Genomic DNA, 15848 nt, shown 5'->3' on the forward strand with positions numbered 1-15848 from the left:
AAACCTCGACTTCTGCTTCATTGACTATGCCAAACTTTTGACTGTGTGGATAACAATAAACTGTGGAAAATTCTTCAAGAGATGGGAATACCAGACCACCTTACCTGCCTCCTGAGAAATCTGCATGCAGGTCAAGAAGCAACAGTTAGAACTGGACATGGAACAATGAACTGGTTCCAAATTGGGAGAGGAGTACATCAAGACTGCATTTTGTCACCCTGCTTATTTAACATATGCAGAGTATATCATGAGAAATGCTGGGCTGGATGAAGCACAAGCCAAAATCAAGATTGCAGGGAGGAATATCAATAACCTCAGATATGCAAATGACACCACCCTTATGGCAGAAAGTGAAGAGGAACTAAAAAACCTCTTGATGCAAGGAAAGTAGAGAGTGAAAAAGCTGGCTTAAATCTCAACATTCAAAAAATGAAGATCATTTCATCTGGTCCCATCACTTCACGGCAAATAGATGGGAAACAATGGAAATTGTGACAGACTTTATTTTGTTGGGCTCCAGAATCACTGCTGTGGTGACTGCAGTCATGAAATTAAAAGTCGCTTGCTCCAACATTGGAGTTTCTTAAGTGCTAAGAATGACAAAAGTGTCTCTTGCTGTTTTAATGAGATGACTTTAGGACCCCACCTAAGGGTGGAGGCTGGTTGCCAGGGGAACCAACCACAGAATTAGAGAGTTGGAACTTTCAGTTTCAACCCCTGAAGGTTGAATCAGTCATCAAATGGCCAATGATTTAATCAAACTCATGCTTCTGTAATGAAGCCGCCATAGAAATCTTAATGGACAGGGTTCACAGAGCTTCTGGGTTGGTGAACACGTGGAGATTAGGGGAGGAGTGTCATGCTGGAAGAGTAGGCAAACTGTGGCACCTTTCCCTGTTTCTTGCCCAACAAATCTCTTCTGTCTGGCTGTTCCTGAGTTACATTTTTTAAAAAAATAAATAAATAATAAACCAGTGATTGAGGAAGTAGCAAATTAATTAAACCTGAAGAGGGGTCGTGGGAACCTTTGGTTTACTTTCAGAAGTAAGGAAACAACCTGGACTTTGGACTGGCGTCTGGAGTCTAAAGAGGGGTCATGGGAACTCCAATCTACAGTGGTGGATCAGAGACACATGTAATAGCCCAGGCTTTTGACTGGCTTAAGAAGTGGGAATGAGGGTGTGGGGCAATCTTGTCAGATTGAGTCCTCAGTGTGTGGAATCTGATGCCATCTCCAGGTAGACGGAGTCAGAATTGAGTTGAATCCTATGGCAACCAGCTGGTATCAAAGAACTGCTTGGTGTGCTAAAGCACTCCCTTCTCCCTCCCCTCATGCCACACTTGGATCCAGGAACCTAATTCACTTGTACAAATGACGCAGTTAGGTCTTTACCACAGAAATGAATATCTCTGGCCTATGATCTGAATAGATTCCTTTCATATACTCTGGTAGATTGATTTTAATTATTGATTAAATTGTAGGTTTCTATTAATTATATAGACCTAGATAGTTAAGACATTGAGATGAAATGTTGGCTACAAAATAACCACTAATATTATGAAGAAATACTATCTGCTGTCTGATTGCAAACTTGTTGATATCAGAAGGAAACCCTTTGATTCAAGTTCTTCAAAGCTACATGAGGGGAGGATGCTGAAATTTGTATGCTGGATAAGGATAAGTCAGGAGAAAGAAAGTCAATAAGTCACAGCCAGAAACTTTAGAATTTCTGGAGCTGAGGTAGCAGAGATTGAGCCATAGCCAGAATTTTCCTCCACAAAGTTTTACTAATATTAGAAATCAATCATAACAATGTACTTATAAATTAGCACAAAACAGTCTACTAATTTTGAAAATTAATGCCCTATTTTAGATTTGATTTTGCAGAAATTGAGAAATTGTGCCTTGAAGAAGATGGGGTTTTCTGCTAACCGTCTCATAGAAGTGAAATCTATTTGTAAATATTCCTTATATATGGTAAATAATATTCTATGTTCTGTTTTAAAATTTACATTAGATTTACATCTCTTGCAATTCCTCAACCGAAGAATCCAAAACAAATTAAACTAATATCATTTACATTGATTTAATTTTTTTCAATGATCCTCAATAGAAACAATCTGTATATCGACTTACTAGAATAATTAAAATCACCTAAAAAATAAACTAAAAAATATATTGTAGAAAACATTAAAAATACATTTTAGAAAACAATGCCTATCAAAAAATTCTGGTAAGTTAACAGGAAATTGTCCTTTTAAAATGATGAATATAGATTGTTAGCAGCAAGTAAATCTATAATAATCAAAAATTTACATTAAACTCAAGAATAAAAAGTACTCATAAAACCCATTACTTGCCATGAGTTTAAGATATTCTTGCATAGAACATAGGATTGGATATAAATGGCATACTTTCCCTCCCTCAGCTTAATGAAACATTTTATATGGTAAAAGCATTGTAAATAACGTTTAATATGCCTTATCCAATATGTTGATTCTAGGAAAAATATGTATTGTCAATAATGCAAATATTTTTAGAAGCTACAGTTTGGTGTAGATGGCTAATCAGTTTCTATTCATTTAAACAGAACCTTTTAGAAAATGTTGCTGGGTTGATCTAAGAATTTATTAAGGACTAATCTGGTTGGTTCCATGATATAAGATTGAAAATTCTTCAGGCTATAATAACAGATTTACTTCCTTCATACTTTTATTATTTTAACTTCAAATAAATGGTTAAAATATAAGGTTTATCAATATGCTAAGTTGTAATTAAAATGCTTTTCTGGCCTAATGATGATCCTGAACTCCACATTATTTATATCTCATCTTGTATATAGCAATCATTTCTAAGGTCTATGGCATTTTCTCATTATTTAAAACTAAAGACTTTCAGGCCACAAAATAGTATTCTCATTCATGTATTCTGACTAACAGTAGCAGAAAGATTCAGAATGTGTGAAAATGGGGAAAATGTAAGACTTTCAGTACATTGATATGCCCTTTTGGACATCACATCAGAACATCAAAATAGAGCAAAAAACATAAAGATGTTCATACTTTTAACCCAGTGATCTCACTCTTGAGAAAAGAATGGAATAGATGAGAAGTTGAATGCATGACATTTCTAACAGCATCTTACAATAAATAATGGAAAACCATCTCAGTGGTTAACAAGAGAGGAAGTGGTGATTAATGCAATGATAATATCTGAAACAAAATTTATGATACAACCTTTAAAAATAAAAATAAGACTAGATAGTAACAGAAAAATTTATATCTGTTAGTGGTTTCTGCAATGTAATGACTATGATGTAAAATAGATATTAATGTAAACAAGGATCAAATAGTCATATACAAAATGAAAATAGCTGTTATTAATATTTATTATTACTTTAATATTATTGATATGTCACTTTAAAAATTAAAATACAATAGATTTACTTATTAATCACAGAATTTCTTTTCTAAGTTCTAGAAAATAATGCTACTAGGTCCAGTTGGAACACAACAAGATCTTTGGGTTTTATTTAACTTAGGTGTTCTGATGAATCAGGACCACCTTGGTGACTCACATATACTTCAAGGTACCTTCCAAAGGGGTCTAAACCAAGAGCAAAAGAGTCAGGAAAGGAGGAACCTCCAGGGAAGTCTAGCTTTTTGTTTTAGGTGAACATTTTGGCTGTTAATCTCCTCCAACTCCTTATCACACTCCTATGTCCTCAAACATTCTTAGAATGTTTAACTTGTACTATAAATTTTCATACCATATCTTTTAATAATCCTAATCAGTAGGCTGATTCATGAATCAGATAAGGGAAGTACGGTATTAGAGATCCAAAGGCTGAGGTTTCCAAAAAGGAATTAAGGTAAAATTGAAGTAACTAAAAAAAATTTTTTTTTGTGGCAAAGGTGACAAACTCAAAGGTTACCTTAGGGGCTAAATGACAACAGAAACAAGTGCAGCAGGCTGGGTGTATGTAATTGGCAGTGAGGGGACCTGTGGTAAACTGCAGTTTGCCCTGTTTAAAGGCAGCAGCCACTACATAGTTGCAGCAGGTTGCTGACATGCATGAATGCAGACTTAAGGCTGCCAGGATCATTCAAGGGAGGCCAGAAATACAGCTGTCCCAGTGAAATCTCTTGAATTTCTAACTGTTGACAACTAACTAGAATTAGTTTTTAATATTTTATTCCTTATGATAGCCTTATAAACAGCTGCCTTTGGGCTTATTTTGTTTCACAGAATTCAAGTGCACTACCTCTGACCTATAGTTAACATGCAGGTATTTCCGAAAAGAAAGATGTTTATCTGCCAGAAGTCATATTTTCAAATGAGGCCCTTCAGAGAAAAAACAAAAAATATTAGAAAAATGCAAAACAGTGAAGCTAAAGTAAGTTGTGAGCATGCTGCTAAGCACAAATCAATAAGGGCTTACAAACTATAAGAACATTATATTAAGACCTAAATGTTCCTGAGAAGCAAAACCTAAGAGGATTTTACTTTTATATTTTCTATAATTGAGAAGACATTCTGAGTCACTGCAAAAGGAGATCAGCCCAAAGAGCTTTTTATAAAGATGGCTCCCTTGACTGAAATTTATGTTAAAAATGATCAGAAGAAAATGACAAAAGTTGACCAAGAAAGAATTGCTAGGAGCTACCAAACTGCAAATAGGACTGTGTGTCTTGCGTTGTGCCTGTTGCTAGTTTCCCTTCACCTATCCCATTCCTTCCACCTCTCATTTTTCATCCTTGGCTGCTAAAAAGGGAAGTGCCTGGAGACTCCTAAGAAATGACTGTCTGGCTGAGTAAAGGAAACAGGAAGCAAAGTACAAAGGCGTTTTCACTTTAACAGTAGGAATTTATCATCATCAAAGTTAGACTGTGTGGATGGGTGGGTGTGAGTAGCTGGAAGGAAGGGGAGAGTTGGTCTGTTCAACTCATCATTTGCATCACATGCACCCAAGGAAAAAATGTTTACCTGGTGGAGCCACGGTTAACCTTTTTTCCTTGCTGAGCCGGTGCCCTTGGATGAATTCACTCATGGAAGGGGGGCCCTTCAGAAGAAATGACTCTGTGGAGGTGGGATCAGGGGGAACTCTTAATAAATTCTGTAGGTAGGAAGCCCCTGAAGTCCTGGGACGGCTCTGATCACAAAGGGAAGGTGAAAATTGTCTTGCAGGAGATCCAAGAAAATACATATAGGAAACAAAAAAGTTTTACTTTAATTACCTTTCAAAGCCTCACCAGTGACAACATTATTTATATTGGCATTTAATTTTTTTAACAAGTAAATCAAGATTTTCACTAAATGTTTAGTTTCCATACCAGGATACAACCCTATTTGGAAATTGTACTGGATACTGGAAAAGAGATTTATTATAGTTAGTCAGTTTGAACCACAAACAGAAAATATTTGTATTGTTTAATTCTTAATTGAAATCTCCTAAAATAAAATTTCACTATTAACTGAAAAATACAGGGTAAGTAATTCAACTTCCAGGACTCTGGAGAAAGGTCATAAAATGAAGCCATTAATAACCTTACGAGTGATTTTTTTAAACAATATTCACATACCAAAAGAAAAAGCATAAAAACCTGCTTTTAAGAAAAACACTATACATATTCCATTCTATTTGACTGAAATAGAGACATCTCCTTTCAGTCGGTCATCAGTTTTCGGCATATGAACAAAAGTTCCCCTAAGAGAACACATTCATATTTTTGCCTCATTAGAGAGAAGCTGGTAAACAGCACCATTACCATTCAAATCATCACCCACGTAAAACATAGCTTCATTCTTAATATCCACTTTTCATCTACCAATTTTTAGGTTGGAGGTAAGGGAGAGGCATATTTATGCATACAAGGAACAGCAAAAATGTTAACAGACACTTGAAAAGTATATTATGGTTAACCAAGAGATGGGGTGTGGGGGACAGAAACAAATAAACACAATGATCAAAAGGTTTTAATTTGTAAAAACCAACATTGGCAAGGACCACTTATATACCCACTCCCACTTTTTCCCTTCCTTCCCTTCCTCCATCCTCCACAATAAGAGCACATTAATTTTTGCAGTTAACTAAAATCTGGCCACTGCACCATACTATGAAGATCGCTGCATGCATACCTTTTCCTCTGAGTGCCACTGCTGACCCGAATGTTGGGTGTCTGTGGGCCCTGACTATGCAGGAGGTAAGTGTCTATGGTGGGCACGGTGACTGATGCCTCCCCACTTACTTTAGGGCTGCCGATCTTGCTCTTTCCAAGTTTGCCTTTGCTGCGACGGGACTGCTCATGGTCAAACTCTAAGTCCTCCAGCCGCTGGGTCAGGGCGAGTTTTTGCTGGATAGCCATTCGTAACAAAGTGTTTAGAGTCTTCTTTTCATCCTCTGCGGCTGCTAACTGTCTCTGCATCTCATCCAACTGTGTGACATATTCATCACATCTAGAACCACAACAGAAAAGTGGTCAAGAGAAAATCTTTGTGCAGTTAAACTTGGAGCTTCAGTTGAAAGTAATGAATTTTACTGGAATTTGGAAGTAATGGAAGTAACTCCATTACAATGCAAGTAATAAAATAGAAGTAATCTATTACAGTAGAAAGTTGGAAACAGAGCAGGTTCAATAACTGATAGTTCATCTATACAATGAAGTACATATGGGGGCATTCTTTTTGTTTTGTTTTGGCCTTGCTGTGAAGCATGCAGGATCTTAGGTCCCTGACCAGGGCACCAGGGATTGAACCAGGACCACCTGCGGTGGAAGCACAGAGTGTTAACCACTGGGCTGCCAGGGAAGTCCTAGGGACATTCTTAACAGGCGGTATCTTAAACTCTAGAGACAGAATTATTGCGAGGGCTGCTCCATGATGCAGAAAAACCAACAGTAAAGTCTCAGGTAATGTACACAGCATCGTAGATGTGTTACAATAATTTTATAGTCTATGCCTTTAGCATACAAAAGAATAACAATATTTGTAAAGAAAACATGTAGTTTATTTATATTTCTGAGTTCAGATTATAGTTGCTACTGATTTCAACATGGCAGATTTGCCTGAACTAGAAACCTGAGTATTTTCAATGATTTCCCAACCAAATGATAAATAGGTGTCAGAGAAGACCAAGATCTGCAGACAGTTTGATACAGATATAATTGACTTTGTTCAGGTTTGATACTGCTGCACCAGGAGGAAAAGCTCAGTGGTCTTTTTTCCACCAAAAGTGACACCTGAGCACATGTACATTTGGAATGAAGAATTATTCACACAATTATTCAGAGCTTTTTCTGAGTTTATTTACCCACTAAGAACACTCTTCACAAATCAGAAGATAGTTAATGACTTTCTGGAGTTACCAAATGTATTGTATAAACTTTGAAATTAACACAAGACTTATGGCATTAAAAAAAAATAGACTTTGTAGTGAAAGAACTTGAGCTCCAGGTGGGTCTCATTATTTTTTAACACTGAATGTCAAGAAGCACAGTAGGAATATTATAAGAAAAATCAGGGCTTAGTAAAAGAACATGTGGATTTCAGGACCCTGGATTTATTTTACTTGGTTAGATAGCAATATTTAAAAATTACAATGGAGTAGGCAGTTAATAACCTGAAAAAACAAATTTCTTTGAGAATACATTATTTTGGGGTAATAATTCTTATATAAGCCAGATCGAGACTTTATATGTTCCTTTAAAATTTTTTTTGATTTTCTTTTCAAAGAGGGAGGCATTATGCATGAAACCCATTCTCCATTCTGTCCCTACCTCCCCATAGAGGCCAGAAGTATGCAAACTCTTCTGTGCTCAGACCAAGAAGTCAGTTCCCTTCAGTTCTCCTATACCCTTGTGGTCTCTTAGGCACTTAGCCTCCTCATTGCCATTTCCAAGAGTCGATCAAAAAGTATGAGCTTGAGCCTTTTCTCTCCTGACACAAAAAGGAAGCTAGACAGATTCTAGGGCTCAGGATTTATTTTTACATTTATATCAGCTACATGCAAGTAATTTATCAAATCTGCAAATAAAGCATAACCATAGTTATGCTTTTTGAATTTTATACCATTTGCATCACATAAAATATAGAATTATTTTTGTTTTGGCACTGAATTGTGACAGCAAAAAGGAAACTGCAGCAGTATACTGAACATCTCAAGATTTTGAAACCACCGAATCAATACTTTTTTTTTTAAATCAATACTTTTTAAACAATCATTTCAAGTCTAAAAATAAAATACAGTAGTACTTCATAACAAAACTGGCGGGGGGAAGTAGTAACTAACATTTGTCTAAATAATTAGTTGGGTAGTGTGAAAAATTTGGTGATATATATAATAACATCTTAGAAATCGTAATTTAATTCACAGTATATTAAGTCTAGGCTTCCCTGACGGCTCAGTGGTAAAGAATCCACCTGCTAATGCAGAGACATGGGTTCAGTCCCTCAGATGGGAAGATTTCCTGGAGAAGGAAATGGCAACCCACTCCAGTATTCTTGCCTGAGAGAATCCCACGGACAAAGGAGTCTGACAGGCTACAGTCCATGGGGTCGCAAAAGTGTTGGGCACAACTTAGCAACTAAACAAGAACAATATATTAAGTCTAAGTAATTAGCTGATATGATGAATATTAATCTTCATTATGAAGATATCTTTTCATACAAATACTTGCTAATGAAACACTTTTATGTACACAAAAATAAATGTCAACGGTGATAATGTAATATTTAGCTATTTCAGGGAGTGGGTTTTTCCCCCTTATTGGAGGTTTTGTTTTCCTTGGTCTAATTTTTTTGGGTACAGAAGGCTCTAGAAAAAATATCTATTGTATTAACTTAAAAACATTTGTATAGGGAATTCCCTGGAGGGCCAGTGGTTAAGACTCTGTGCTTCCATTAATGGGGGCCCCGGTTCGACCCTGGGTTGGGGAACTAAGATCTTGCAAGCCGCGTGGCGTAGCCAAAAAATAATAAAATAAAATAAACATTTTCATGTAAAAGAATTGCTTGATCCATGGTGTCCAGTAGAGGGCTTTGGAAAACAGCACAAAAGGTTTTATTTTAGATTTGTCAGAGTGGAATCTCATGTATTTTCTTTACACTTTGCCCTTTTAGATGACATACTAAGTAACACTCATGATGCAGGAAGATGAACATATACATTTTAAAGTCTCATCCCCATAAAGGAAAGTGAAGTCACTCAGTTGTGTCCGACTCTTTGTGATCTCATGGACTGTAGCATACAAAGCTCCTCCGTCCATGGGATTTTCCAGGCAAGGGTACTGGAGCAGGTTGCCATTTCCTTCTCCAGAGGATCTTCCCGACCCAGTCAAATCCGGGTCTCCCACATTGCAGGCAGCCGCTTTACCATCTGAGCCACCAGGGAAGCCATGTACCACACCTTATCCCCATGTACCATACCTAACCTTGCAAGAGAAAACTGTTACCTTGTTGCAAACATTGCTCTCAGGGATGAGAAAGTTGCTGCATCTTCTTTCAAAGCCTTCAGTTCATTTCTAAGTTTTGTCATAGTTTCAGTCACCATTGCTTTTTCATTTTCATATTTGTTCTTGAGATTAGCTAATGCCACCTCAGCTGTCTAAAGCAGAAAAATGACAGGGCTTACAATTTTCATATCAGGAAAATCTATCATACACATTTCTTCATGCTGGGTCTATTTCTTTCATAAATAAAAAGTAAAATTGTCTAGGTTGAATTTCATATAAACATATATGTATACTTTGGACATAGGGCAATTTTTTATGTCAAAACGTAAATATCAATCTATAATATGGATAAATTGCCCTAGAAGCCAGCTGTGAACCAGAGTCATTATCAGTGACTAAGGTAAAGATATATAATGTTTAGTAAATATTTAACGCAGATTGTTGAGAATATGTGGTTTTCATATATGAAGGAATCAAAATAAAACTTTATATAAGAAGGATTTTATCAAGAAATTAGGGAAGAAGCACAGCTTCCAAATGAAATACAATAGAGCTCAAATATCCTTGTGTCATCTGTGCGCGGTGGGTCTGAAACATAATAGAATAAAAGGCACAAGTCACTGCGATTTATAACATGAGTATGACAAACTATAAATCTGTATTATATATTTAAGGAAAAGAATTAACAAAGAATCAATTCTTTCCTATATTCTATATGCATGTGCATGCTCAGTTTCTCTGTCATGTCCAACTCTTTGTGATCTCATGGGCTGTAGCCCTCCAGGCTCCTCTGTCCATGGAATTGCCTAGAGATAGGCAAGAGTGGGTTGCCATTTCCTACTCCAGCTATATATGTGTGTGTATATATATATATATATATATATATATATATATGTAAAATTGGGTGTGCTACCCAAGCAAGCACCACAATATTGAATGAATTAAAATATTTGTTTGAATTTGGGCATGTTTAAAGTTCTTGGAATTAAGAAGGTTTCTAAGTGAGAACTAGCCTGACACAGAGTAGGAAAAACAAAGAAAAAATGCTGGCTAAATCAATGCATGAAATCAATGTACATTTAGGGACTGCCTGTTTGAAGCATAGCCTCCGTGGTATTCATATTGAAGCCAAACTAGAAACACACCATTTTTACAAACTGCTAACTACAGCTTTCCAGAGTGTGTAAAATATTCAATGCTAATGAAAAAAGCCCATTACTAATGAAAAAACCCATTAGTAACAGGATTTCCCAGAAAGACTACCATGGTTTCTTAGCATTTCTTTTCATGCTTCAAGTGGACAGCTTCAACTTTCTTATACAAAGTGCCAATCCATCTACAGAGATAAATGGATTCTTTTTTAAATTAAAACAATGTTGGGATAACAATGTAGTTTGTTAATGTTTTTATTCCAAAGTCACAACTTAATTGTTTTTAAAATTTTTATTGTTAACATAACAATAATTTTGATTGAATTTAACTTTAGATTAAAAGAAGTTACTCATAAAATACTTCAGTATGTTCTGTAGTGCTATAACTCAGTGGAATCTTTAGAAATATTATAGATGCAGAAAGTATCCATAATGCTTAAATCAACCTGGGGAAAATGGGAGCTGTTTAAATTTTTTTTAAATTTAGACACAACATCATTAAGAACAGACAGTGAAGTTGTGAAAATGTAGATATAACGAGTTTGTAAGCATGTGGAACGACATGGTCAGTTATCTAAGAGGAGAAGAGAAGAAAATGATGGTATAGCAAGATCTGAAATAGAAGTACAAAGTCATTTATTATTTGTGAAAAATTCCCCCAAAGGACTCAGCATCATTTGTAGATTTTTGTCCACAAGACTGCACAAAGCTTTTTCAGAATTGAGGAAGTCTAAGACCCATTAGCAGACTTGCTGACATCTGCATTTACCACATTCTCCTGAAGTTTATTTTTTAAATAAAAAAATCTTGTTTCTAGCCACAGAGATGTAGATCTAGGATTCATTAGTTACTTTCTTTGCAATGTTCCCATAAAGTGGATTACAGTATATCTAATATCAAACTGTTATTATCTGTTCTACTATGACATCCCCAGAAGTCTGTGAATCCTTTTCTGGAAGGCAGGGACCATGTACTGGCTTCTTTGAATCTTTGGCATCCATCATAGCGTAGTAGTATACAGAGGGTCCTTTCTAAACATTTACTTATTTCATCAGGAGATACTGTGCTTACAAAACACTCTAAGATATATGAAAAGAGTTATAAAGAATGCAGAACACCTATTTTAATAAAAACGGGATTCTCTTTTTTTCCTCTGTGACAGAATTCTTAGCTTAGCCTTAACGATAAACATTCCACAATGTCTAAATATAGTGGATGTCCTCTGTAGATACCTGAGCCATTCATGGCACCCAACATTACAGCAATAGCCCTAACATCATTAAAATGTAAACTAAAGGCATGGCTAGAAATGTGTTTACATTTAATTTACTGAGACCATATGGGATGTGACACTAATGTGATGCAAATAGTACCACAAACCACTGTGAAAATTAAAATTCACTCAGAAATGCTTTGTGCTGCTCTTAATTCCTACAGCACTGTTTACACCACTCTAAAGTGCTCGATGATTGGTCCTATCTTGTAAACAGTTACAGGCATATATTGAAATTCTACTAGATTACTAGTCACTTATTTTTGCATCCCTACTTACTAACTGCCATGAAATATGTAATAAGTGAATGCTTATTGACAAATTCTCTTGGTTGATCGACCATGCTTACCTATACATCTATGTCAGTTAAACATTTCAACACTTGTATTATAGACCTCCAAATTATACCAACAGGTTTATGGTAATTGAAGATAAAGAGGGTAGAAAGCTGCACTGTAGACACCCATTTAAATGCAAAAGGAAAAGGATGTCTGAACCTGAAATTAACTTTCCCTTTCCAACACGAGTATTGCTTCCATTTGCAAGAAGGTATTTGATGCTTTGTTGCTTCTCTTTATTGATATTCTTTATTCACCACCCTTTTCAAAGGTGTTTGTTAAGTCTCACTTTCCAGAGAAACCAGACAGAGGTTAAAAATATCTTCCCACCTGTATTTCACAGCACTGTCACTCAGGTGAAGTTTGAGGGTGAAACACAGATACAGACATCAAAGAGATCTAGGAGTTGGTAGAATCATGTGGTAGCATTCCTACTTATGCCCTAAGGACAAGATCTATGGTTAAGAAATTTTTTCTACTGTTTAAGCTGTGACTCAGGTGAATTAACATCCGAAGTGGACCTAAATTTCAGATAAGTGGTCAATGACAGAGTTAGTGCATAATCTATTTTCTCTCTTTCTCTGCCTCTCTCTGCTCCAACTGACTACCAGGGTGCCTTGCCAGCCTATTCTGCATCCTTCCATCTCTCTTTTCTATAGTCAATGACTGCTGGGCTCCAGGTAAGTACCGCCTGGACTGCCTTTGTACACAGGCAACTGGATTTTCTCTGTTCCTGCTTTAAATTCCTCACTTCTACCTTAGTAAGGCATAGCTACTCTCCTGTCTCATCCATTCACGCACTTCAAGGCAACTATTACGTTCTGATCTGGCTCTGGTCACAGTTCATTTTATTTCTCTGCTGACCAGGAATCTGAACTCTTATCCTGATGGTAGTAATAGTAGTGTTAGTCACTTAGTCATGTCCGACTCTTTGTGACCCCATGGACTGTAGCCCGCCAGGCTCCTCTGTCCATGGAATTCTCCAGGCAAGAATACTGGAGTGGGCTGCCATTTCCTTCTCCCATCCTGATGATAGTGGACACTAAAAACATTTAGGGATAAACTAAAGTGTTGGCTAGCATAGCTCATCAGTAGAATGAGATCACCTGTTTGTTGGCTTTCAGCACCGCCCTCAGTGTGGCAATCTGCTCCCTTTTGGTGCTCAGTAGGGACTTGAGCTTGAGGATCTCTTCCATTAGGGCTTCCTTGTCTTTATCGATCATGGGGGCCAGCTCCCGTGCTGCAGCTCTTTGACGAGACAGTTGCAAGGACCGGTCCACAGCTTTCTGCAGATGTTTGATTTGGTCCCGGATTATGGCATTAAGGTTGTAGATATTCATTGGCTCTTTGCGAATGTCACTTGTATCTAATACTGGAGATGATGGTGGGGCAGTAATAACAGGAGAGATGGTGGGGGTCTTAGTTGGACTTGGTTCTTTGCTGGCCTCTGTGTTTTCTTTTGAAACTGGTTCAGGTGAGGTCCTTGTTTCTACCGGGGATGACACACCCCGCCTGACCAACCGTGGAGACAAAAGTCCCCTGGGATCATCGGGGCCTTTCAGGCTGCCGCTACGGGTGACTCTACTTTGCCTGTAGTAGTCCAGCATGACCCTGTTAGGGGTTTCATTATTACACAGACATACATGATGGTAAAGCTGAGCAAGCTCCTCACTAAATGTCACCAATTCATCCTGGGCTGTATTAAGGGTATTGTGATTTTCATTGGCTATGCTGGTCATCTTTTGCAACTCATTCTCCATGTGGGCCATCTTCTCTCCACTTTCCTTGGTGGTCTTCTCAAGGCTTGTAACCTGCTCATCATACATTTGGATCTTACTCTCATACTTGGCCTTCTCTTCAGTATAGTTTTCTATAGATTTGTTATATTTCTCCTTTAAGGCCTTAATTTCAGCTTTCAAATCGATCACCTCGGTTACTGCCACCCTGTATTTGCATTCAAGGATCTCCAGGCCATTGATGTCCACCTCATAGTCATGCGCCTCCTCCCCGCCCGAGTCCCGGCCCTTTTCCCCATCCAGCTCCTTGAGCTCCTTGCTGCTTTGCAGGCCCCTCATGGCATTAACATGCTCTGTGAGCCGGTGCACCCGTTCGTGCTGCTCCGTCAATGCCCCCTTGGTGTGTTCCAGCTGTGTCTGTGACTCCTGGAGATTGGCCAGAAGAATGGCCTTTTCCCGTTCTACCTGCAATGGTAAAAGAAAGTCTTTGAGTGACTTCAAGGCAATGCCAGTGGTGAACTTGACCCATTCACATTTGGACATATATACATTTTAAAAATGCAGAAGAGACAATATTCCCATTACTACAAATTGAATTCGAGTGTGTTTTCTTATTTCAGTTCTGGTACGTCAATCAATCAAGAGGTATATCATTCCAAAAGAATTATGCTCTATATATTTACCTATCCAAATTCTTATGCCTTATATACAAGTAAATCTGGATAAGCTTCAGTTTGATAATCTATAAAATGAGCATAACAATCCTTGTCTCCTAGGGACATTTGGGTGATTCAGTAAGACCGTGAACTTAAAGATCAAGGTATTATAATGCTGGGCTTCCCTGATGATTCAGTGGTAAAGAATCCACCTGCCAATGCCGGAGATACGGGTTCTATTCCTGGGTCAGGAAGATCCCCTGGAGAAGGAAATGGCAACCCATTCCAGTATTCTTGTCTGGGAAATTCCATGGACAGAAGAGCCTGGTGGGCTACAGTCCATGGCATCACAAAGAATTGGACATGACTTTGCGACTAAAAAACCACAACAACAATTATAACGTTAGATCTTGTTAACATTTGGGTAACTGTGGTCCAGTTCCCATACCTAAATGATTCTACATGACAAACACATTTGTTTTACAAATTTGTATTTGTATATGCAAAAATAACTCATCTCAGAGTTAGGATATATTTTAATACAAATCCTCTTAGCTGCGTTTCACTAGATACAACAGATTGTATTTGCATATAGCTGAAGATGAACTGATTTAGTCAGACAGTAAGCAATAATTTCAAGTGAAAATCCATATGGTATTTGATGAAAAGTCAAGACATTTGAATTTTTTATGATAAAAGAGACAGAAAATCTCCTAAATAGTCTATGTTGGTATTTACACAATCTCAATGAAATGGATTGTTTCAGGAGGTTTTTTTTCCTGTCTCTTTCTCTTGAAAATTAAGTGAATTTTCCCTGAACTGTCTAAGTCATTATTTGATTAGTATACAAGAATACAATACGAAAAGCTGATTTCTGAAAGCTCTTTAATAGGAAAAGCTTTTGGATAAACTAAAAACTGGACCAAAACAAAATGTACTGAATATGTCTCAGGTTTGTTTTAGAGGCAGAAGTATTATGATGATTGAGATAATGCCTTTAGGAGAGTTTCCAACCCTGGACTTTGCTAATTCTCATTTAATGTAAATATTTTCTAAGTCTCAAGTATAAATCTATCAGTTTCTTCATAACAGCACCTCCAGAAAACATCAAATAGAACACTGTCTCTGTCATATATATATGCTCCACATACAGTACTAATTTCCACACTCAATATATTTCTGGTGGAATCTTTTGAATAGGGAATGATATCCAAATTTTATACACACATACACACACATGTATA

General features: G+C 37.1%; 1 protein-coding gene across 15 annotated transcripts in view; it reads right to left on the reverse strand.

Annotated features, from left to right (window-relative positions):
* The window catches only part of BICD1 (BICD cargo adaptor 1), a 236829-nt gene that overhangs the window by 25894 nt on the left and 195087 nt on the right, over positions 1-15848 (reverse strand). For 4 of the 15 annotated variants that reach the window (XM_081591573.1, XM_081591574.1, XM_081591575.1 and 1 more), the window contains exons 5-8: positions 13319-14413; positions 9451-9602; positions 6140-6457; positions 4988-5181 (exon numbers count right to left, since the gene is read on the reverse strand). In XM_081591573.1, the coding sequence (XP_081447699.1) occupies positions 4988-5181; positions 6140-6457; positions 9451-9602; positions 13319-14413 (1759 nt within the window). Of the gene's footprint in view, positions 1-3867; positions 3888-4987; positions 5182-5209; positions 6458-9450; positions 9603-13318; positions 14414-15848 lie in introns of those variants that run through there. The other 11 variants (XM_081591586.1, XM_081591587.1, XM_081591585.1 and 8 more) reach the window with 6 other exon arrangements.

This window comes from Giraffa tippelskirchi, chromosome 4, assembly GCF_054371585.1.
Source record: "Giraffa tippelskirchi isolate mGirTip1 chromosome 4, T2T-mGirTip1v1.2.pri, whole genome shotgun sequence".
Lineage (NCBI taxonomy): Eukaryota > Metazoa > Chordata > Mammalia > Artiodactyla > Giraffidae > Giraffa > Giraffa tippelskirchi.